The 24,974-nt window shown below is 40.6% G+C and overlaps 1 protein-coding gene across 2 annotated transcripts in view; it reads left to right on the forward strand.

Annotated features, from left to right (window-relative positions):
* The window catches only part of DOCK2 (dedicator of cytokinesis 2), a 499,735-nt gene that overhangs the window by 130,813 nt on the left and 343,948 nt on the right, over positions 1 to 24,974 (forward strand). For both annotated transcript variants that reach the window (XM_078150544.1, XM_020992326.2), the window contains exons 24-25: positions 2,719 to 2,789; positions 4,868 to 4,974. In XM_078150544.1, the coding sequence (XP_078006670.1) occupies positions 2,719 to 2,789; positions 4,868 to 4,974 (178 nt within the window). The remainder of the gene's footprint in view (positions 1 to 2,718; positions 2,790 to 4,867; positions 4,975 to 24,974) is intronic.

The raw sequence follows: 24,974 nt of genomic DNA on the forward strand, positions 1-24,974 counted from the left end.
AGCATTTTAATGTGAGAAACGTCTGTCCTGGCTGCATAGGCTCCTCCTGGCTGCTGTTTCTTGTCTCTCCCTGGAAATACGGTTCTTAAAGAGCAGCAAAATGCAGCAGGTACTGCCGTGCTGGCCTTCTGATTTCCTGCGTGGGTATTGACTAAAATGTCACAATTTTCTCCCTTTTCTCTTTGGGCCTTTATTGCAGTGAGCCTGTCAGAGCATGTTTACCCCTGTTCATCTCTGGTCTCAAGACAATGATTTAGCAGGCATTTATTAAGTGCCTGTCATGTGCCATATACACTGCCGGGTGTGGGGGATGCACAGACAACAAGAGCCGCAAGGAAGCATAGGAGGGATGGGCTTCACGATTGGAGCGATAGATGTGGGCGAACAGGAGGCTTTGGTTTAGGAGTGGAGAGGGGAGTGGGGGGGGGGTCCTGCTCACACCCGTGTATCCTGGAGTCGCTCAGATCCCCAAGCATTTTTTACAAGAACAAAGAATGAAAGGTGCTGGTGAGCAGAAGTCAGACTTGGAAAATGGATGAGATGACTACAAAACCCACCTGGATGGGGATGGAAACAGGTTCATAAACATTCTCCTCTATTGTGTGTGCGAAATCCATCTGGCACCACAGCCACAGGCTGAAGTTTACCTTTCTGTCGCTCGGCTGGTGCGTTATCCTAATGAGGCCAAGTCTGTAACTAAGATCTCTGCGTGAACCAGTTAATTTTGTGCAGAGGAAAGAGTGCTGTTTCCCAGCCACATTCCTGTCCCTAAACAGACAGACAGACAGACACACACACACACACACACACACACACACACACACTCATCTCTCTCTCTCTCTCCCTCTCTCTCTCTCTCTCTCTCTCTCTCTCTCTCTCTCTCTCTCTCTCTCTCTCTCTCTGTCTCTCTCTCTCTTCTCTCTCTCTCTCTCTCTCTCTCTCTCTCTCTCTCTCTCTCTCTCTCTCTCTCTCTCTCTCTCTCTCTCTGTCCGTCTCTGTATTTATATTGATTAGAGGCAGCTGGGCCTGAGGGCAGGCAGACCTGATTTCACATCCAGTTCCTCTCCACTCTAGTGCTTTCCCTCTCTTCATCATTTCCTACGTTCGCTGTAGAGAGCTTGCTTATACCTAGTTGTTTGCATGCTGTCTCCCCGATAGATGGTGAGCGTCTTGAGGGCAGGGACCTTCTTCTGCCTTTCCCCAGCGCTTACCGCAGTGCCTGGCACATGGTAGGTGCTTTGTAAGAACTTACCTACCGACGACTCCTCTGTGAAGCTGTGGGTGATGGCAGGGCCTGCTTCACAAGGCTGTTGTGAGCATTAAATGCAATAAATGCATGGAAAGAGCTTTGCACACCTTCAACGCTCTGTAAATGTGAGCTGTTATTATGGAAAGAGCTGAAAGAGAGCCCCGTTATTGTTCAGAAGAGGAAGCTGAGGGCAAGCAGCATGGTTAGTGGAAAGAGGGCAGGATTTGGAGGCAGAGGACCTGATTTTAATTAATAGGTCTGCTTCTTGCTTTCCTAACTTTGTGACCTCAGGCAAGTCACTTACTTCTCTGGGCCTTGGTTTCCCCACTTACAAAATAAAGGGGCTAAATTAGATCTTATGTAATCCAACTTTAACTCTACAGTCCTATGCATCTGTTACTTTCCTTTGATTTCAAATGTCAAATCTTTATTTAGTTAATTTGCAAAGTAGGCCTTTTGCATTTAGTTTCACCTATGGAGGCCTCCTAAGTAGATTGTTTGTGTGAAATTTGCAAAACTGAAACCCAAAACAACACCTAACCTTCAATTTCTGCTCTGTTTATCTTGTTAACAGTTTCTTTGATAATTCTATTGAAAATGCATATTGAAAAAATAATAGAAGATCTTGTGAATCTTAAAATATTGGAATCCCAGAGTTGGAAAAGACCTGAGGGGCCATCTCATTTAGCTTCCTGCCTGATACATACACATTCCATTTTCAGACAACTTTACTCATCAGACACTATCCAGGGCTCTCAGAGATGACCCGCGCTATTTACAAGGGAAGGCGTAGGCGGAAGAATTAAATGTGACTTCATGTAGCCCGTCCTTGTTATTTGTGAAACAAACAAAGAAAAGGACGTGGTCCTTGGATCAATTATCTTACCTTTGTATTTAAAGAATTGTATGTACAAGTGTGTTAATTTTGTAAGTGTATGCAGGTGTGTATTTGTGTGCAGTTATCTCTTCCACTTTGTGACTTTCCCCATCAAGGTCGCGATAGATCGTGGATTGGCATAAGAAATTAAATGGGAATTTGGGGGGAGTTTTGTGTAAGCTGCAGACAACATGAGAAGGCCCGCAGATAACACAAAAAAAGTGTAGAAACTCAGAAATGCATGAAATATGTGTATCGCATTGTATAATATCAGCCCCAATTTTACACTAAGGTACTATAAACACCCTGTAAAAGCAAAGGAAAAAAATCCGATGTCTCTGGTACAAAGGGAGGGCCAACAATTTTTACTCAGGTTTTCCAGAGCACGGAGTGCCATGCCCCTGACCCCCGTGATGAGGAAGGGATAACTGGATATTCTTGCTTAGCAGTCCAGGGCCATGACTTATTTGAACAGTTCATATAATGCAGGAACCATCTCACACTGTCTGTGTTGTTCAGCAAAATATCCTTTGTACCAACACCCAACCCTGAAATGGGGGCATCTCTCATGTTAATGTCATTCTTATTCCAGGTGGCTGCTTTGAAATATATCCCATCTGTTCTCCATGATGTGGAAACTGTCTTTGATGCTAAGTTACTCAGGTGAGCCCATGGTACGAATTGTCCTCAGCTCCCTTGGGAAACTAGTAGGGCCAAAGCAGAGGAAGCTCTTCTGAGGAATGCTGGGATTAGCTCACATAATGAATGGGCACAGCCCCAATAACTTTTAAAGGGGAGCATTAGCAGAGTAATGGGAAAACAGCACATTTTCTTGTGCCAAGACTCGGGTAAGAAATGAAAGTGAGTGATTGGAATTCTTGTGCCCACCTTCGTATTCAAAAGTGACTTAGCATGAGGTGCTACTTCTGAGAGGAGAAGGGCGGGTTGAAAGATGGTCGTGTGGCTCCTTGTCTCCTTTTGGAACTAAGCTTGGGCCTGTTGGAAGCTCCCATCCTTTGCCTCATAAGCTGCTCTTAAAGCCTTAGAGAAAACTTGTATTTGTGGCTGGTCAGTGAGTGAGCTTGGAAGAGATCATTGAAGCAAGTTCCCCCTCCATCCCTCTTTTTTCCATTCCACAAAGTGAATAAAGCCAATTATCACTTTATTTTAACCATGGTGAAATTTGGGCTCAACAGGACCTGTTCCCCTTTTCTAAGGAGTGTTTCAGGTTTTGAGTTTCCAGGGTGACAGCTTATGGAGGGCAGGGAGCACTTTTTTGGGTAGGCTAACAGCTGCAGTAATAATATAAGGTTAGGGGATAAGGACTAGACCAGTGGTCTTATTGGTATAAGGATCTCCCAGATGAGAAAACTCCCCCTCCTAATAAACGGTGGCGTCTCGTTCCCTGGTATCTGGAACTGGTTGGTTGATTTTTGTCCTTCTTACTCAAGGAGCACCAAAACAACATCACTATGTCAGGGCCAAAGTCCAGTGTGTCAGACTGTGGCTGATATCTGGAGCTAGGAGTATAATACAAGACTTACTCTGTTTTAAAACAGTTTTAGAATCTCTATCCTCTTTATTATCCAATCTTCAGCACCATTGAGAGAAGTGATCTAGAATAATGGATGGAAAGAACTGGGGCTGGAGTTGGAAGGGCTAGAAGTTACTTTCTCTCACACTGACTGGCTGTGTGACCCTGTGCAACTCATTTGCATTGGAGAGTGCTACAACTGGAGTGAGGAAGACCTGAATTCAAATCTTGCTTCAAGCACATATTGGCTTGTGACTCTGGGCAACTTACTTGTGCTGGGGAGAATGCTAGACCTGGAGTGAGGAAGACCCGAATCCAAATCATTTCAAATTCAAATCAAATCAGACACTTACTAGCTGTTTGATCCTGGATAAGTCATTTAACTTCTCTCTGCCTCATTTTCCTCATCTGTGAAATGGGGATAATAATAGCACCAACTCTTTTGACCCCATTTGGGGTTTTCTTGGCAAAGATATTGGACTGGTTTGCTATTTCCTTCTCTAGCTGATTTTATAGATGAGGAAACTGAGTCAAAAAGGGCTAAGTGACTTGCCCAGGGTCACACAGTTAGTAAATGTAGGAAGCCAGGTATGAACTCCCAAAGGTGAGTTTTTCTCACTCCAGGGTTCTATCCATTGTGCTACCTGGCAGCAGGATTGTGCAGTGGATAGATCGCTGGCCCTGGAGTCAGGAGCACCTGAATTTAAATCCAGCCTCAGACATTTACTAAGCTATGTCTCCCTGGTCAAGTCACCTAACACTATTTGCCTTAGACTCCTCATGTGTCAAATGAACTAGAGAAGGAAATGGCAAACCACTCCAGTATCTTTGCCAAGAAAACCCCAAGAGGGGTCACAAAGGGTCAGACACAACTGAAATGATGCAACAGCAGCAGAAATAACACCAGCCTCTCAGTGTTATTGGGATGAAATGAGGGATCAGCATTTTGTAAAGCTTTATGAATGCTAGATATTAATATTATTACTTAACCCCTCAGCAGTCCTGGTGACTCTCCAAGACCCTAAGTTTCAGGGAAGGTGCATTAAGAGAGGGAAATTCCTTACTGGATATTCCCTATAACCATGAAATCACAGGCCTGGCCCACCCTCTGCAGCGCCACCCCCCCCCCCCCGCAAATGCATGATTGACACTGATTGTCAAGTTCATTAAAATTTGATCTGGGGATTCTGTTGTTTCCTGCCCACAGCCAACTCCTCTATGAATTTTACACTTGCATCCCACCAGTCAAACTTCAGAAGCAAAAAGTGCAGTCCATGAATGAGATCGTCCGAAGCAATCTCTTTAAAAAACAAGGTAAGGCCAAGCTGTCCTTCAGAAACGAACTCATCGTGAAGACTGCTTATGTTCTGTGGAACAATCCAGCAGCGCCTGGCATCTTGTTGGAAAATTAACATGTCTATTACATGGTAACTCTCCAGAGAGTCATAAACATAAAGAGGAGCTGACAGGGCCCAGACACCCAAACTAGATTGTTTTTTATGAGGACTTGTGGCTTCCTTGGAGCTTCCTTTTTTTTTCCCCAGGAAAAGTAAAGAGGAATGGTAAGAGTTTGGAATCAATTATTTTAGATGACTCAAGTGATTTTTTTTTCATGGTTTCTTTTTTTAAAAATTATTATTATTATTGTGATTCAGTCTTGTTCTTCTTACCGTTGCTTGGACAGGCATACCTCATTTTATTGGGTTTCACAGAAAATAATAATAATAATTATTATTATTAACAAATTGAAGCTTTGTGGCAACCCTGCATTGAGCAAGTCTGTCAGCACCATTTTCCCAACACCGTGTTATATATGTTGTGGCGATCTGTGATCAATAATCTTGGATGTTACTATTGTAAGTGTTTTGGGGCACCAGGAACGCATAAGAGGTGGCGAACTTAACTGATAAGTGTTGTGTGTGTTTTGACTGCTCCATGGACTGGCCTTGCCCCTGTCTTTTTCCCCTCTTCTCTGGCCTCCCTGTTCCCTGAGACACAACAATATTGAAGAATATTGTATAAACTTGGTTGATAAAGTAGCATCAGGGTTTGAGAGAACTAATTCCAATTTGTGGGTAGAATGCTATCAAACAACACATGCTACAGGGAAATCTTTTTGTGAAAGGAAGAGTTAATCAATATAGAAAACTTCATTGTTGTCTTCTTTTAAGAAAATGCCACAGCCATCCCAACCTTCAGCAGCCATCACCCTGATCAGTTAGCAGCCATCAATATGGAGGTGAGAACCTCCAAGGGCAAAAAAGATTACAACTTGCTGAAGGATCAGATAATAGCATTTTTTTTTTATTAGTAGATAGAGTGCCTGCCCTGGAATCAGGAAGACCTGAGTTCAAATCCAGATTCAGATACCTATTATCTGTGTGACCCTGAGCAAGTCACTTAACCTTGTTTGCCTCAGTTTCTTTATTGGTAAAATGAGCTGGAGAAGGAAATGGCAAACCACTCCAGTATCTTTGCCAAGAAAACTCCAAAAGGGGTCACAAAGAGTCAGTCACAACTAAATTGACTACAAGACAATTTTTTAACTAGGGTATGTGCATTGTTGGTTTTAGACCTAATACTGTCTCACTTAATAGACTATAGTATGGTATCAATATAACTTTTATGTGCACTTGGAAACTTAAAAATCTGTGTGATTTTATCTCCATGGTCTGGAACTGAACTCATAGTATCTTCAAGTGTATATTTGCCTGTATGTGACAAAGAAGCAGTGAGGTACAGTGGAGAGTGGAAAGTGGAGCGTGACCATGGAGTCAGAAGAAAAGGGTTCAAGTCTTGTTTCTGATCTTGTGATGCTGCTACCTTCTCTCCCCCTGCTTCTGCTTTCTAGCTCCCCTTCGTATGTTGTCTTCCATCTTTAGGTAATGTTATCTCCTTGGGACAGCTAGGTGGCACAGTAGATAGAGCTCCAGCCTTGGAGTCAGGAGGACCTGGGTGCGAATGTGGCCTCAGACACTTGACACTTACTAGCTGTGTGACCCTGGGCAAGTCACTTAACCCCAATGGCCTCACCAAAAAAAAAAAGCAAAAAATAAATGATCTCCTCGAAGGCAGAGCTCATCTTGCTTCCTTATATTAATTTGTTTGTTCAGCACTTGCAGAGTGACTGGTGCGGAGTATGTGCTGAATAAATTTGATAGTCTGTCTATTCATTATCTATAGGACCTTGGTCAAGGCACGATCTGCCCAGTCCTCAGTTTCCTCATCTGTAAAGTGAGGGAGTTGGGACTAGAGGTCTTCTAGTCTCTGAGGTCTCTTCCAGCTTGAGAGAAGGGGTCTATGACCTTTAAAAACATTTTACAATAGTGTTTCAATATAATTGGTTTCCTTTGTAATCTTGCATGCTTTTTTTAATATGTTTTAAAACATTCTTCTGCAAAGATGTCCATAGGTTTCACCAGACTGGGTCCATGACACAGTCAAATCAGATCAACAAGCATGTATGAAGTATCTGTGACGTGCCAGGTACTGCGGAAACAATGAAAGGCAAACGTAGTCACCCCTGTCAAAGAATTCATCGCCTCATGGAAAGGTTAAGAACCCCTCTTCTACAGCTGTGATTCCCGGATAAAATTTTGGTTAAATGAAAGAAGAAATAGTAATACTTGGCCTTTACATAGCACCTTAAAGTTTACAAAGTCGTTTACATGTGTTATCCCATTTGTCCTTGTCTCATTTGTTTCATCGATGATACCCAACAAAGAGTTTAGATTGGGTTTGGATGTCAGATGAATTGGGGATAGAGCTACCCTATTCTCCAGATTTCCTTCCTACTGTGCTCCTATCACCACTGGACACTCAGAATTCATTAATTCTCTTTCCAAAAGAATGGAACTGAAACCACTTCCACAAGATACGATAGAATGGGGATTCAGGTGCTATAAACTTTTTAGCCCTAGCCCTGGTAATCTGAAGTCTCCTGATCACATGGTCACCGCTGGGTAATGAGAAAACAGGTATCTGCACCTGGAAATAGTCTTTCTCTCACCTCTGAAGCTTTTGAGCTCCCCTCTGTCTCTTGGTGATGGCAGGGACTGAAAAGGGGACCTGGAAATCAGAGGAGCAAACAAGAGAAAGTCTGGTATGCAGAGAACTGTGTGCCATTCCTCACCTAATTCTCAATTTGTCAAACAGTAAAGGAAGTATCTTTACCCAGGACTCTTGTTATGTATATAAAGTGCCTAGTTAATCACAGAAATGTGTGGGACTATCACCTGTGAAGTGTTATTGAGGGAGTAGGCCCTGATGAACATTGCACATCCAGGATTGCGATTTGGATTCCATTCCTAGAGTTTAAGGGTCCAGGGAGGCTGAGAAAAGCACACTGTTTTTGCTTATCGTTTTAATATTCATGCAAGTAATTTCCTGATTGCTTATGCAGGTGTGGAACAGATTAACTCAAATGCATATGTATGGCTGAGGCTTCAGTGGTTTTGTGTATGTGATGATTAGGATGTAATCCTATTAAAGTCTTGGTAACAGAAAAGAGAGTGGGACATCTCTGAGGCCTTCTTAAGTGAGATACTTGACTTTCTTAGTCAAGCTCAGTGAGTGTCGTAACTGGGAAGACTTTAGGACATTCATGCTCCTTTTTATCCTGGCTGGAGCTTGTACTACTTGCTACCTGCCATCTCTCCCATATTTTAAGCAGTGAGTCGATTAGAAATGAATTCAGTCATGTCCTAGGCACAGACAAGGACAACTCTCACTACATATGGTATGGAGCAGGGTTGCAGAGACCAAGACCGAGTTGGCTTCTCTCATTATACAGCCCCATAGTTGTCATGGGTCCAGGCTTAAGCATTGTGGACAGATGGACAGCTGGCATCTTCATAGAATTGACATGCTGTATCAATTCTAAGCTTGTGGAACTTTTACTAATTCTGTCATTGGAGCCCCTGCCCCTGGGCTGGGGAGGAACCAAATGAGAGCTGTGAGAATTTTAGGACAGGTGGCCAGTGACTGCTCAGCAGTCCTGGTTCGTTCCTGAGTTTTAAATACAGCAAAACTTCGGAGTCATATTTACTTTAGAGGAGGCCAGTTTGTATTAGGAAGTAGCCCAAATTAGAGAATACTGTATTTTGAAGAGGAAAAAAAGGCATTTTTATTCTTTTCAAGTACATATCTCAACTGAAGTAGGCTGCCCAAGTGTTGCCAAATAGAGGTCCTTAGGGAACCTGCTTTAATGAATAAATAATTCGTAATTAGCTTAGCCATTGTCTCTATGTAAGTGGAGTTTCTAAAGTGGTTGGAAACAATTTGTTCTCTTAAGAAATCACCTTGAACACTTCTTTACATTGCCTATTTATTTATAGACACTGAGAGATAAATATTAGCTCTGCCTGTATCTTTCAGGACTATTGTAAATACTGAATTAGTGAAGTCTGAATTAATCAGGGCAGCTAGATGGCACAGTGGATAAGTGCCAGGCTTGAAGTCAGGAAGACTCATTGAGTTCAAATCTGGCCTCAGACACTAGCTGTGAGACCCTGGGCAAGTCACTTAACCTTGGTTGCCTCAGTTTCCTCATTTGTAAAATGATCTGGAGAAGGAAATGGAACCACTCCAGTATCTTTGCCAAGAACACCCCAAATGAGATCATGGAAAGTCAGACATGAATGAAAAATGACTGAACAACAACAATGAATTAATGAGACTTCACCCTGCCCACATTTCTAAAACTGTGCCTCTTTAAATGATTAAACCAGATAAGCATGGAGGCGTGGTGATATGTGCCTATAATACCAGCTCCCGGAGAGGATGAGGTGATCTCTTGAACTAAAATTTCTGAGCTACAGTGGGCTAAGCCCATTGGGTGTCTGCACTAATATCAGAACTATCATAGAATCATTGGAAGCAGAAGGCCAATAGGCTGCCTAAGGAGGAGCAAGTGAAAGCTCCTATGTGGATCACCAATGGAATCAGCTTATAAGTAGCTTCAGTACTTTCAGCCTGGGAGAGATCTGGAGACTCAGTCTTAAAAAAATAAAAAATAATGATAAAAGGAGGTGGATTCTCTACCTCTGGCTCTTGCATCAACAAAGTTCCTGCTGTTCTGTTTTCAGTGATATAGTACAGAGGTTCCCAAACTTATTTGGCCTACTGTACCATTAAAAAAAAAAGTATTCAGCACCCCCCCTCCACGGGAAATCTACTTTCTTTAACCCTTTAATGGTTTTTCTAAAATTTGGTCATTTAAAAAATATATAATTTTTTTTAAAAAGCGACACATCTTAAATTTAATAGTTTATTGTAAATTTGTAGGGGTTTTTCATGCATTGAAATTTTGATGACACAATGCTGCCTTATTACAAGCACATATTCCTGCCCATGCACGCTGGACTTCCCAACAATGTACAACATTCTTGCCTGACAATACTTGCTTGTTAAGACTCAGTGGACTTGACCACTAATTGGTTAGAACTTGCATTTTGTGCATTTTCTGGAAAATAATGTAATCATTACGGCTTTAACTCTGTTACACAACAACTCTGTACACGGCAGATGAAACACGTATGAATGGTTTTTCCAAATTTTCTTATTTTATCCTTTCCTTATACTTCCACTGCTTCTTTATTTTTTATTCAACCCTTCCCAGTGGCACCTGAGGCTACTACTGCCCCCACAAGGTTCCATTACCCACCAAGGGGTGGTCGCCCCCTTCGAGAACCTATGGTACTTATCAGAGCCCTGTTTAGCGCACAGTTCTCTAACTGAAGGGGTGCAAAATGCCTGGAGTATTTCTCCTTCCCATTGGCTTGTAGTGTATGCTGTGAATCAGTCACACCTATGTGTGTTAAGCAGAGAGGCCTGTGGGCTTTTAAACACTTTTCAGAATTTTGTAGAACTCTATTTGTGGTTAAGCTCCTATACATAACTTCACTCCTTCCAGTGCCCTGGGCTTTCCTTTATCTGCTTTGATGTTGTACTGTGTTCTTTTAAAGGTTGTCCCATCCTCCACATTGTTTCCAGTCCTGACAACTATGTAGCTAGCTAAACATTTTTGAATTTACTGATAGCAATAGAATCTAGGTGGGAACTCAGACACATGAACCTTGGAAACTGGAAGGGCTTGGAGTTATATGTTTTTCATTTTCGTGGTTTATGACATTGTGACTTGTCATTTATGTGTTTTTCATTTTGTGAATCTGCCCTCCCCCTTAGACTCCTTTCCATCTTAAGAATTTGTCCAGTGTGCCCATACTATTCATATGGATGTGAGTGGAATTTTTTTTTCAGTCAAAGACGAGGTTTATTAGAACATCCACCATATTGGCCAGATTCTTAAGGAATCTGAAAGTTAGTGAGCTATTGGCTAAATTATAAGAATCTGAGCAATGGCTGGATTTTAAGAATCTGAGCACCTTAATGGAGACAAGATGGATCTTATATACAGAAAGACTGTGGAATAGATGTAGGAGTGGCCAAGTAGTGTGCAGGGACTGTGAGGTAATAGAATACCAGCGACCTGGACCGTGTGGACAAGGGAGAATGGAGTCTAGATAGGGTCAAGGGTGGGAAGTAGCCAGGGATCATAGGGAGGTAAATTGAGTGTAGGCAATAATGAAAGGCCAGTTGATAGGATTATAGCTTCAGGCAAACGCCAGAGATTTGGTCATGTAGGAAGTTCAGGGTTTTTCCATTTTGGGGTCCAGATCCCATCCTCATCATTCCCCCCTCAAACAAATGGGACCCAAATTCTTTTGGGGTAAGGGGAGAAGGTCTTGACTTCTGAAACTGCTTCTGGCTGGCAAGGGGTGTAGAGCTATCCCTGTTTCAAGGGGGTCCCATAGAGGAGGTTGACTGGAACCGAGCACAAGCTGCATCCAGGGAATGATGGGGGGGGACATTGGCTGGTACCCGCTGTTTGCTACCAACTCTAGATGAATGGCCTGTAGTCTGGAAGACACAATTCTGACAGAAAAAACTGCAGGGCCCAGATATATTGAGAAGTATAAGTGTAAGAGCCGCATTAAAATCATTTACATTTGACTTGCAGGATTATCTGATCTTGTTACTTTCTCTGAAGTTTGAGTAACACTTTTGCAGAAGTTTTCCACCCCTGCAGTATCAAATCCACCTCATAACAGACTCAGGAATAGCCAGGTGGGTAGCATTCCTTTTCAAAGGAACATAATGGGGAAACTGAGCCAGGAGGATCCCATCTTAGACTGAGGCTGAAATTGTCCTTTCAGCTTTTCTGGATGCTGACTTCCCACCAGCATCACATTCTCTGAGTAGCTTGTGGCTTTTTTCTCAGATGGTGGATTATTGACTATCAATGGATTATTATGATCCATCAGACAACTCAGAATCCCATGAGCTTTCACCTCAAACAGCAAGTTTCACTACTCACAACTTAGGAAAAGCTTTTCCAGGATTTACATCTCAAATTTAACTTTGTCCAGGTGTAAAAATCCAATTGTTAGAGATTATTTCTATGTACTTGCAAATTCTCAGCAAGCCACAACCCAAACAAGCTTTTTGGCACGTTTACACATTAAAGGAAATAAATAACAGCCAAATTACTTTAGCAGTGACCAAACTGTGAGAAGTGGCTTGATGTGACTGATAGAAAAAGTTTAGCGGTTTGACATTTGAAACGAACCCACTACCAATCAGCGACTTCAGTTTGGTTACGCGCGTCTCCAAATTACTCTACACAGAGAAGCAGCATCTTCTCATTGACAGTTAAAACCACAACTTTAAAACAGCACGCTTACCCAAGTCCAGAGGCCAGCCTGAACAGGCTGTGCTGAGCCTGGGTGATGTTTCCAGGCAAAGGTTGCCCCAGGGCCCGAGGCCATTGCCAGTGGGGCCCACGCTGTAGAGGGTGAATGGGGAGGGGAGAGGGTGAAAATGCTTTTCTCCTATGAGAAAGATGAACAGATGCCCTTGACTCAAGGGAAGGGAGTGGCCAGGGTTGCAAAGTGGTTCAAAACACCTTCAGGATGGATCACAAAACCTCCAGAATCTGCTAAGATGCTTTTAGCTGTTCTAACTTTTCCCTGTAACCTCCATGAAAGAGGATTCAGAAGTATAGAGGGGAGTAAGTAAGCCTTAGGGAACCAAAAAGCACCTGCAGTTTCCCCAATTCCCTAGCACAGAAAGAATGGACAGAATTGGGCATACTCTTCCCAATAGGGCATCTATCCTTGTCCTCTATGCTGCAGAAGCTGTACCCAGGTTCATGGCCTCGAGCCGAACCAGTGGACTGAGAATCTGAGAGAGTCAGGCTGAGTACAAGATAACCTTGTAATTGTCTGCCCAAAAATCACCTCCAAGCCTCCCTAGGTGCTTACAGAGCAACCCCAACTGCAGGGCAAGAAAGGGGGGGAGGGAGGGTTACAAACGTTCTGGTCTTGGCTGGAGAAGAACTTGGGGTTAGGCAGTTTCCCTGTACTGGCCACCAAAATGTTGAGGTTTAGGGGTTTAGAAGTGCTGGCACCCTTAAATCATAACCCACAGGTCTTTCCCAAAAGAATTTAACTCAAACCTTCTTTGAGCCAAAGACAAAGTTTATTAGAGCATCCCCCATTTTGGACAGACTCTTAAGGAATCTGAACATTAGTGAGCTATTGGCTAGATCACAAGAATCTGAACAGTGGTTAGATTTTAAGATTCTGCAGTCGGAGTGGAATTTTGCTGGGTGCTCTCTATCCTGTGTTCTGCTAAGGCATGGAATGTGACACTTGGGTACTTGACAGCCTTCCTCTGTAGTGCTTCATTGCTTGAGGATCTCTTAATGCTGTTGGGTTTTCAGGAAAAAAAGAGAGTGGTGAAGAATCCACATTGTCACCCAAGATCACACACAGTGTATACTTTGGCTTTGCATAAATGAATCAGGATGGAAAGTTCATGGGGGAAAAGTCAACAACAAACCCTCCTGTTACTATTGGTAGAAACCTCTATTATTACTGCAAAGAGAAGCATTTAATTTTTCCATTCAAAAGTTACAAGGGTGGTCCAGTCTAAAGACTGCTAGATTTAGAGTCATAAGACCTAGGTCCAAATCCTGGTTCTACTTCTTACTACCTGCGTGATCTAGGGTGAGTCATTTTATCCTTCCAGACTGTAGTTTGTTCTTCCATAAAATGAGGGGTCAATGGGTCAAGTCAGGTCAAGAAGCTTTTATTAAATGATTATTATGTTCTGGGCATCGTGCTAAGCCCAGGGAATGTAAAACTTGTTCCTGCCCTCAAGGAGCTTACATTCTAATGGGGGAGGCAAGATATATACAGAGTGGATGTAAAGTGATCTGAAGAAGGAGGCATTAACAGCCCAGGGAATCAGGAAAGGCTTCCTGAAGAAGGTAAGATTTAAGATGAGCCTTGAAAGAAGCCAGGGAAACCAAGTGATGATAGTGAGTGGGTAGAACATTCTAGGCATATGAGACAGCCAGTGGAAAAGTCCCAAATGCAAAGTAGCCCTGTGTAGCTGGATCACTGAGTGCATGAAGGTGAGCAAAAGGCAAGAAGTTAAGGAAGGTAGAAAGGGCAGGGTTCCAAAGAGCCTTGAATGCCAAATAGACAAGTTTCTATTTTATTCATGGAGGCAGAAGGTAGCCATTGAAGCTTTTTGAGCAGGGAGGGTGATGTGGTTAGACCTATGCTTTAGAAAAATCACTTTGGCAGCTGAGTTGAGGAGGGATTGGAGTGAGGAGAGACTTGAGGCAGGGAGGTGATTGTGATAACGTAGGACAGGTGTGATGGGGGCCTGAACTAGGCTTCGCTATCCCTGCCAGTTCTTGATTGGCGATGCTGTGATTCTGGAATACCATCCCGCTGGAGGCAGCTAACTGATGACTCATCAGTTAGATCCCAGAAAGTAGGTGGGGCTGGAAACTTGAGTTTGTTTATTCATTAAGTTGAAGATCTGCTAATCATATTAACTTGGTTAAGGGTTGGTTGTTAGAGTAGTTTTGCCAACAGGAAAACAGGAATATGATGAGAAGTTCAATAGGGGTAGAGACTTTGAAATAGGAAGAGAAGATGGTCTGTTTTCAGATTTTGGACAGCCTTGTTGTAATGCAGGCAGGTTTCAGGTAAACCAAGCAGGAAAGAGAGAAACAGGTCAGGAGTGGGATATGGCTTCCAGGGGCAGGAGCCATTGAAATTTGCAGGAAGGGTAAATGGAGCCTGAAGCCCAGGAGTGGAAGAGGGATCTTGAGGAGCTATCTAGGACTTAGTAAAGGCAGGAGGCCTAATGTGGTACCATATAGTGGGACATTTGCACATATAAATGTGTTTTCCTCATATTTCTAAGTCTAGCATTTCTTGGAGATTGGAATCATAATATTTAGGTGAGAACTTCTTTGGCACCTTCTAAAAACGCATTGGGGATGCTCTTGTGTGAAAAGAATAATAGCCATTTTCTGAGATAGTTCCTCAAAGGGAAGTGAGTCATAAACCAGACTCTCTTAGAAATTTTTTTTCATACAATTCAATTTAGCCAGCATTTATTTGGCACCACTTGACTAATAAAGAATTGTAAACATCAGTGTTATTTTTCTCATTGGTACCTTTGTTCAGCAGTCCATTGAACATTGACATTATACAAAGTGTAAAACAGGAAGACTTCTGATGTTCAGAAGTTAGGGGAGAAGTCCTGCACAAAGGAAGACATTCCTGTTAAGGATGAGGTTCTCTAAGTGAGGTTCTATTCACAGAAGCTATGGTGCTAATTACACCATGGCGCCTAAGTGAAATCAGCAATAAACAAGGGAGAGCTTGCTCAAATGATCCACGCTGGAAAAACAACATGGTTGAAAAACTTACATTGCTTTTATGCATGGGAAATCTATTTGTATCTGTCTATCTATTTGTGTCACTTAACCTCATAATGCCCTAGGCGATGGTGCTGACCTGCATTGGTACAGGGAATTTCCTCACCTGGTGGTTTCTTATACCAAAGAAATCACAAGTTGAATCTCTATTCCTTTGTCTTTGGTTACGTTTGTGTCTGTGTCTGTGCTTATTTCTACATCTACATATGTCTTTGTGCTTATATCTATATCCATTCCTATATATGATTATATGACACAGTTGATGTAACTGCTCACTGTCAGGCAAGGGAAAAGTTTCAGAGCTATTCATGTAGTGACAGCAGAGACTATGGTGCCCAAAGGTGTGATACAACTTCTCTGACTTTATTTCCATGGTTCAGCTTTGTTTATATGACAGGTATTACTTTTGTTATCATTGTTAGATAGGTGCTGCAGACAGACAATGACCTAGCTGGTCCCAAACTTGAAAAGGATGAGGTAAGGCTGTATTGCATCTGGGAAAAGTATGGAGTACTTTTCCAACACTCCTGGTTACCATGACAACCTATTACTTGAACCTCAGCATTCTTTTAGTAAAGCTTCATATTTGCAAATCATGGGACATCACAATTTTATTGTAACTGAAATCCCAAGTAACTTATGTGGCAAGAGAAAAGATATACTTTGGGCATAGGTGGAAGGCAGGATTGTGACATGTTGCAAATTTGCTCATTAGAAGTATCACAAGACTTCTACTTCCCGGAGCCAAGATGGCAGAGTGAAAAGGTAGCCGCTCTCACTCTCCCTTGTCAACCTCTGAAAACCCAGAAACTATCACCCCAGAAAAAAACCCAGGAACAGCTGAACTAGAAGAGAGATGGGGAGCAGCAGTACAGCAGCCCAGGAAACAGGTCTCCCAGTGCCTCAGCAAAATAAGGGAGGCAGAACTACAAGGGGCCCAGGCGAATAAGTACCCTGTGGCATTCATCTGAAAGGAGGTGAAGAAAACAACCTAAAGGCTTCCTAAAGCCCTGGCCTTCCTGGTTCCAGCCCAATACCAAGTGAGCTGTGGAGCCCTGCAGCCTCCAATTGTGAAGAAATCCTGAAGCCCAGGTGGTAGACAGGCAAACACCAACACCTGGACCTGAGTGCCTCAGTGAGGTGCGGGGGGACCGGTGGAAACCAGCTCAGAAAACCACCAGGTGCCTCAGCACTCTACCACAAAGGAATCTCCCAGTGAATTAGCAGAAACAAGGGAGACAACACTGCAGGGGGACCCAGGCAGATAAACATCCTGCGGCAGCCATTTAAAAGGAGCTGAAGAAAGCTAAAGGAAAGGAAAAGCAGGCAACCTAGAATTGCCTGAAAATTCCAGCCTTGCTGATTCCAGCCCAAACAGGTAAGCTGCCAGAAACCTACAGCCTCCAATTGCCAGCATAAGAGGCCCCAGCACACAAAGCCAGTGACCAAGACCTAGGCTCCCAACACAAGAAGCTTGGGTCAGTCCTCTGTTCCCAGCAGGAGAGCTCAATCTCTTTAAAGGCCAGGGAATAAAGAAACACCATGAGTAAAAAGAAACATACCATAGATTCATATTATGAGAAGAGTGAAGATCAAGACAGAAATTCTGAAGAGGACAACATTGTCAACAAACCCACATCTGCAACAACAAAAGGGAATATGAACTGGTCTGAAGCCCAAAAAGCCTTCTTAGAAGAGCTCAAGAAGGATTTTAATAGTCAAATTCAAAAATACAATTGGCCAATTGGAAAAAAAATACACTGAAGAAAACAAGTCCCTAAAAAACACAATTGGCCAATTGAAGAAGGAAGGACAAAAACTAACAGAAGAGTACACTGAAGAAAACAAGTCCCTAAAAAACACAATTGGCCAATTGAAGAAGGAAGTACAAAAACTAACAGAAGAGTACACTGAAGAAAACAAGTCCCTAAAAAACACAATTGGCCATTGAAGAAGGAAGTACAAAAACTAACAGAAGAAAACAATCTGTTAAAAACTAGAATTGGACAAATGGAAACTAATGTCTCTATGAGAGAGCAAGAATCAGTCAGAAACAAATAGATGAAAATGTAAAATACCTCATCAGTAAAACAACCGACCTGGAAAATCGACTCAGGAGAGACAATTTAAAAATTATTGGACTACCTGAAAATCATGATGAAAAAAAGAGCCTGGACAGTATCTTTCAGGAAATCATAAAGGAAAACTGCCCAGAAGTCCTAGAACCAGAAGGGAAAATAACCATAGAAAGAATCCACCGATCACCACCTGAAAGAGATCCCAAATTGACAACCAAGAATATAATAGCAAAATTCCAAAATTACCAGATGAAAGAGAAGGTGCTGCAAGCAGCCAGAAAGAAACAATTTAAATATCATGGAACCACAGTCAGGATTACACAGGACCTTGCAGCTTCTACATTAAAAGACAGGGCATGGAACATGATATTCCTAAGGCAAAGGAGCTTGGAATGCAGCCAAGGATCAATTACCCAGCAAAAATGAGCATCATTTTTCAAGGGAGGAGTGGATATTCAATGAAATAGGAGACTTCCAAACTTTCCTGATAAAAAGACCAGAGCTCAACAAAAAATTTGATCTTCAAGTACAGGACTCAAGAAGGACTTAAAAAGGTAAATGGGACAGAAGATACAATATGTTGTTAATGGGGGGGGCTGTTTAAACCCCTACAAGGGAATATGAGACTTGCAACCCTTGAGAACTGTATTGTTATTACACCTTGTTAAAGGAGTATACATAAAGAGGGTGGATATTAGTTGACTTTGATGTAATGATAAAAAAAATCTAATCAAGTGGGTTAAATGGATCCAAATAAGTGGATCAATCTGATCTTAGAAAATGTACTGAGAAAGGAGGAGGCAGACAAGGGTAAATTACATTACAGGAAAAGACACAAAATCCTATTACAGCAGAGGGAAAGGGGGGGGGAGCATTGTTTGAACCTTACTCTCATCAGATTTGGCTCAAGAAGGGCATAACATAATCAGTTAGGTATAGAAATCTAACTTGCCCTATAGGCAGTAGGAGGAAAAGGGGAAAGAAAAGGGAGGGGAAAGAAAAGGGAGGGGGAAAGAAGGGAGGGAAGAAGCAGTAAGAGTAAAGGGGAAGAAAAGGGAAAGGGATAATAAAAGGGGGAAGGGACTGAAGGAGGGGTGGTCAAAAGCAAAACACTAGTGAAGGGGGAAAGGAAAAAGGAGAAAGAAAAGCATAAATGAAAAAGGATGGAGAAAAAGACACAGATAGTAATCATAACTGTGAATGTGAATGGGATGAACTCTCCCATAAAAGGAAACGGATTGCAGAATGGATTAAAAACCATAATCCTACAATATGTTGTTTACAGGAAACACATTTGAAAAAGAGTGACACATACAGGGTAAAGGTAAAAGGCTGGAGCAGAATATATTATGCTTCAGCTGAAGTAAAAAAAGCAGGGGTAGCAATCCTGATCTCAGACAAAGCAAAAGCAAAAATAGATCTAATCAAAAGAGATAAGGAAGGAAACTACATCCTGCTAAAAGGCACCATAGACAATGAAGTAATATCATTACTAAATATATATGCACCAAATGGTATAGCATCCAAATTCTTACAGGAGAAGTTCAGGGAGTTACAGGAAGAAATAGACAGCAAAACTATACTAGTGGGGGACCTGAACCTCCCCCTTTTGACACTAGATAAGTCTAATCACAAAATAAACAAGAAAGAAGTTAAGGAGGTGAATAGAACATTAGAAAAGTTAGGTATGATAGACCTCTGGAGAAAACTGAATGGGGATAGAAAGGAATATACTTTTTTTCGCAGTACATGGCACATACACAAAAATTGACCATGTACTAGGGCATAAAAACCTCACAATCCAATGCAGAAAGGCAGAAATATTAAATGCATCCTTTTCAGATCATGATGCAATAAAAATTATATGTAATAAAGGGCCATGGAAAGATAGACTAAAAAATAATTGGAAACTAAATAATCTAATCCTAAAAAATGATTGGGTCAAACAACAAATCATAGAAACAATCAATAATTTCATTCAAGAGAATGACAATAATGAGACAACATACCAAAACCTATGGGATGCAGCAAAAGCAGTTCTTAGGGGAAGTTTTATATCTCTAAATGCTTACATAAATAAAATAGAAAAAGAGGAGATTAATGAATTGGGCATACAACTAAAAAAACTAGAAAAAGAACAATTAAAAATCCTCAACTAAACACCAAATTAGAAATATTGAAAACCAAAGGAAAAATTAATAAAATTGAAATTAAGAAAACTATTGAACTAATAAATAAAACTAAGAGCTGGTTTTATGAAAAAACATAAAATAGATAACCTTTGGTTAATTTAATTAAAAAAAGAAAGAAGAAAACCAAATTACTAGTATCAAGAATGAAAAGGGAAGCTACCACCAAGAAGAGGAAATTAAAACAATAATTAGGAATTATTTTGCCCAACTATATGCCAACAAATTTGACAATCTTAGTGAAATGGATACATATTTACAAAAATATAAATTGCCCAGATTAACCGAAGAGGAAGTAAAATACTTAAATAACCCCATCTCAGAAAAAGAAATTGAACAAGCCATTGATGAACTCCCTAGGAAAAAATCTCCAGGGCCAGATGGATTTACATGCAATTCTATCAAACATTTAAAGAACAATTAATTCCAATACTATATAGACTATTTGGGAAAATAGGTGAAGAAGGAGTCTTACCAAATTCTTTTTATGATACAAATATGGTGTTGATACCTAAACCAGGAAGAGTCAAAATAGAGAAAGAAAATTATAGACCAATTTCTCTAATGAATATAGATGCAAAAATTTTAAACAAAATACTAGCAAATAGATTGCAGCAACTTATCACAAGAATAATACACTATGACCAGGTAGGATTTATACCAGGAATGCAGGGTTGGTTCAATATTAGGAAAACTATCAGCATCATTGAGCATATCAACACCAAAACCAACAGAAACCACATGATCATCTCAATAGATGCAGAAAAAGCTTTTGATAAAATACAACACCCATTCCTATTAAAAACACTAGAAAGCATAGGTATAAATGGAGTCTTCCTTAAAATAAAAATAGCATTCAGCAAGCATTATATGTAATGGGGACAGGCTAGAAGCATTTCCAATAAGATCGGGGTGAAACAAGGATGTCCATTATCACCACTGTTATTCAATATTGTACTGGAAACCTTAGCTTTAGCAATAAGAGAAGAAAAAGAAATTGAAGGCATTAGAATAGGCAAAGAAGAAACAAAGCTATCACTCTTTGCAGATGACATGATGATATACTTAGAGAATCCTAGAGAATCAAGTAAAAAACTACTTGAAATAATAAACAACTTTAGCAAAGTTGCAGGCTATAAAATAAACCCACATAAATCATCAGCATTTCTATATATTACCAACAAAGCCCAACAGCAAGAGATAGAAAGAGAAATCCCATTTAAACTTACTGTAGACATTATAAAATATTTAGGAGTCTACCTCCGAAACAAACCCAGGAACTCTATGAACACAATTACAAAACACTTTTCACACAAATAAAATCAGATCTAAATAATTGGAAAAACATCAGTTGCTCATGGGTAGGCCGAGCTAATATAATAAAAATGACAATCCTACCTAAGCTAATTTACTTATTCAGTGCCATACCAATCAAACTACCAAAAATTATTTTATAGAGTTAGAAAAAATAATAACAAGATTCATTTGGAAAAACAAAAGGTCCAGAATATCAAAGGAACTAATGAAAAGAAATGCAGGGGAAGGTGGCCTAGCAATTCCAGATCTTAAATTGTATTATAAAGCAGCAATCATCAAAACTGCTTGGTACTGGCTAAGAAATAGGGAGTGGATCAGTGGAATAGGTTAAATATGCAAGACACAGTAATCAGTGACTATAGTAATCTATTATTTGATAAACCCAAAGACCCCAGCTTCTGGGATAAGAACCCACTCTTTGAAAAAAACTGCTGGGAAAACTGGAAAAGAGTATGGCAGAAACTAGGCATAGACCCAAATCTCACACCATATACCAAAATAAAGTCAAAATGGGTTCATGACTTAGATATAAAGGCTGATACCATAAGTAAACTGGGAGAACAAGGAATAGTTTACCTATCAGATCTATGGAGAACAGAAGAATTCATGACCAAACAGGAGATAGAGAACATTATGAAAAGCAAAATGGATAATTTTGATTACATTAAATTGAAAAGTTTTTGCACAAACAAAGCCAATGCAACTAAGATTAGAAGGAAGGTAGAAAATTGGGAAAGAATTTTTACAACCAGTCTCTCTGATAAAGGCCTCATTTCTAAAATATATAGAGAATTAAGACAAATTTATAAGAACACAAGCCATTCCCCATTGATAAATGGTCAAAGGATATGAACAGACAGTTCTCAGATGAAGAAATTAAAGCCATCTATAGTCATATGAAAAAATGCTCTAAATCATTATTGATTAGAGAAATGCAAATCAAAACAACTCTGAGGTACCACATCACACCTATCAGATTGGCCAACATGACAAAACAGGAAAATGATAAACGTTGGAGAAGATGTGGGAAAATTGGAACACTAATACTTTGTTGGTGGAGTTGTGAAATGATCCAACCATTTTGGAGAACAATTTGGAACTATGCCCAAAGGGCTACAAAAATGTGCATACCCTTTGATCCAGCAATAGCACTTCTAGGGCTATATCCCAAAGAGATCAAACAAATGGGAAAAGGACCCACGTGTACAAAAATATTCATAGCAGCTCTTTTTGTGGTGGCAAAGAATTGGAAATTGAGAGGATGCCCATCCATTGGGGAATGGCTGAGCAAGTTGTAGTATATGAATGTAATGGAATACTATTGTGCTATAAGAAATGATGAACAGGCTGACTTCAGAAAAACCTGGAAAGACCTATATGGTCTGTTGCTGAGTGAAGTGAGCAGAGCCAAGAGGACTTTGTACACCATAACAGCCACGTTATGCAATGACTAAAATTGTTAAACTGAACCCTTCTCAGTAATACAAGGATCTAAGACATCTGCAGAGGCCTCGGGATGGAAAATGCTGTCCACATCCAAAGAAAGAACTATGGAAGTCTAATCGGTATCACTTATTTTTACCTTCTGTTGAGTTTAGTTTCATCTTTCTGCTGGTTCTTCCTATTGGTTTTAATTTTTACTTACAACTTCACTAATGTGAAAATATGTTTAATAGGAATGTAAATGTAAAGCCTATATCAGATTGTGCGCTGTCTTGGGGAGGGTGGGGGGGAAGAAGGGGGAGAAAAATTTTCAGCTCAAAAGCTTATGGAAGTGATTGTTGATAAATCAATAAATCAATAAAATTGAAAAAAAAAGTATCACAAAAGACATTATCAATCACATGTATGTCTTGAAAAGCACCAGGATTGGTTACAAGGTAAGAATGAAAGACAACAAAGAGCAGACCTGTGTTCTAACTGGGAAACCTTGAGCTAGTAAAAGACTTTGAGGGAGGCTTCCCAATGCATGAGGTAAATTCAACTAGGGTAAATCTGTAGAAAGACAAGGATAGAGAATGATAGTTAAGAGAGTATGGAGGTGTTGTATGGGAATCACTGATTCAGTAATGAAATCACTGATGAAAACGCGGATTTATCAAATTCTTGAAGTTGTCTTTATCATAGCAAATTATATTAATATTATAACAGTAATAACAATTCATATTTCTTTTTTTAACAATTATTTATTTATTTTTAAGTTTCAACATTCACTTTTATAAGGTTTTAAGTTCCAGATTTTCCCCCTTCCCTCCCCCTTCCCCAAGATAGCATGCAATCTGATATAGGCTACAATCGTATTAAACATATTTCCACATTAGTCATGTTGTGAAAGAAGAATCAGAATGAAAGGGAAAAAACACCAGAAAGAAAAAACAAAAACAAAAAAAGAAAATAGTATGCTTCGATTTGCATACAGACTCCATAGTTCTTATTTGGATGTAGATGGCATTTTCCATCATGAGTCCTTTGGAACTGTCTTAGATAATTGCATTAACAACTCATATTTCTGTTGAGCTTTATAGTTTCAACATATAATAGTAATAATAATAGCATTTATATAGTGACTGACATGTACTATTGTACCGTACTAAGGGCTTTACAAATATTTTCTTGTTTTTAGCCTTATGACCACCCTGGGAGGTAGGTATTCTTATTATCCTCATTCTTCTCAGAAGAAATTGAGGCAAACACAGGTAAAGTGACTTTCCCAGAGTCACCCAGCTAGTAAATGTCTAGACTGGACTTGAACTCAGATCTTCCTGACTCTGGGCATAGTGTTCTATCAGCTGAGCTGCCTATTATCCATACATTGTCTCATTAATCCTCACAACAATCCTGTGAGATAGGCAGGGCAGGGCAGACTCAGACAGGTTAAGTAGCTTCCCTAAAGTCATGTAGCTGGTAAATAGATGAGCCAGGACTCCATCCTAAGCCTTCTGATACGTGGTCCATTGTTCTTCTCACCATGCCACAGCAGCCTTGATTTTCTTGCTAGGCTTGGAGTCCAGATGTGTGTTCAGATTCAGCCTCAGACACTAACTGAGCTACCATGGGCAAGTCACTTTGCCTCTGTTTGCCTCAGTTTTCTCATCTGTAAAATGGGGATAATAATAGCACCTACCTCCCAGGGTTGTCATGAGGGTAGAAATGAGATAATATTTGTAAAGTGCATAATACAGTGCCTGGAACATAGTAGATACTATATAAATAATAATTGTTATTGTTATTGTTATTGTTATTATTATTATTAGGGGCAGCTAAGTGGCACGGTGGATAGAGGGCAGGGCCTGAAGTCGGGAAGACTCATTTCCTGAGTTCAAATCTGGCCTTAGACTCTTACTAGTTGTGTGATCCTGGGCAAGTCCCTTAACCCTGTTTGCCGTAGTTTCTTCATCTGTACAATGAACTTGAGAAGGAGATGAGAAACCGCTCCAGTATCTTTGCCAAGAAAATCCCAAATGGGGTCAGGAAGAGTCAGACGTGACTGAAAGGGCTGAACAGCTAAACAGATTGTTCATCGGTAATGCCACTTGGTTTGGTGTTGGCTACTTTGACATCAGAGCTATTCTTTACGCTTCCCAAATAAACAAGAAAGAGAGAGAGGAAATGCATGTGCCCACACAGACAGAAAATCGGTGGAAGTTTAAAAAATTTTTATTCTCTGTTTTTACCAAATAGATTTTATGGATGGAAACTTTATTGAAAAACGTCACTGGGAACATGAAGGGGCTAATTTTACAAGTGGCTGCTTTTTGCTCTTTCTTATCAGGTGCCCTCAGCATCAAAGGCACTGTACGGTCCAGCTGATGTGTCAGTCGCTGCTGGGAGGCCAGGGAAAAATTTCATAGCTATACATTTGGCTCCATGGTTCCCAGTGATGTTATGAGGCTTCTCTGGATTTATTTCAACATGGAAGCTTAA

The sequence above is a fragment of the Phascolarctos cinereus genome, unplaced genomic scaffold (assembly GCF_003287225.1).
Source record: "Phascolarctos cinereus isolate Bilbo 61053 unplaced genomic scaffold, phaCin_HiC Scaffold_2;HRSCAF=192, whole genome shotgun sequence".
In the NCBI taxonomy this organism is placed as follows: Eukaryota; Metazoa; Chordata; class Mammalia; order Diprotodontia; family Phascolarctidae; genus Phascolarctos; species Phascolarctos cinereus.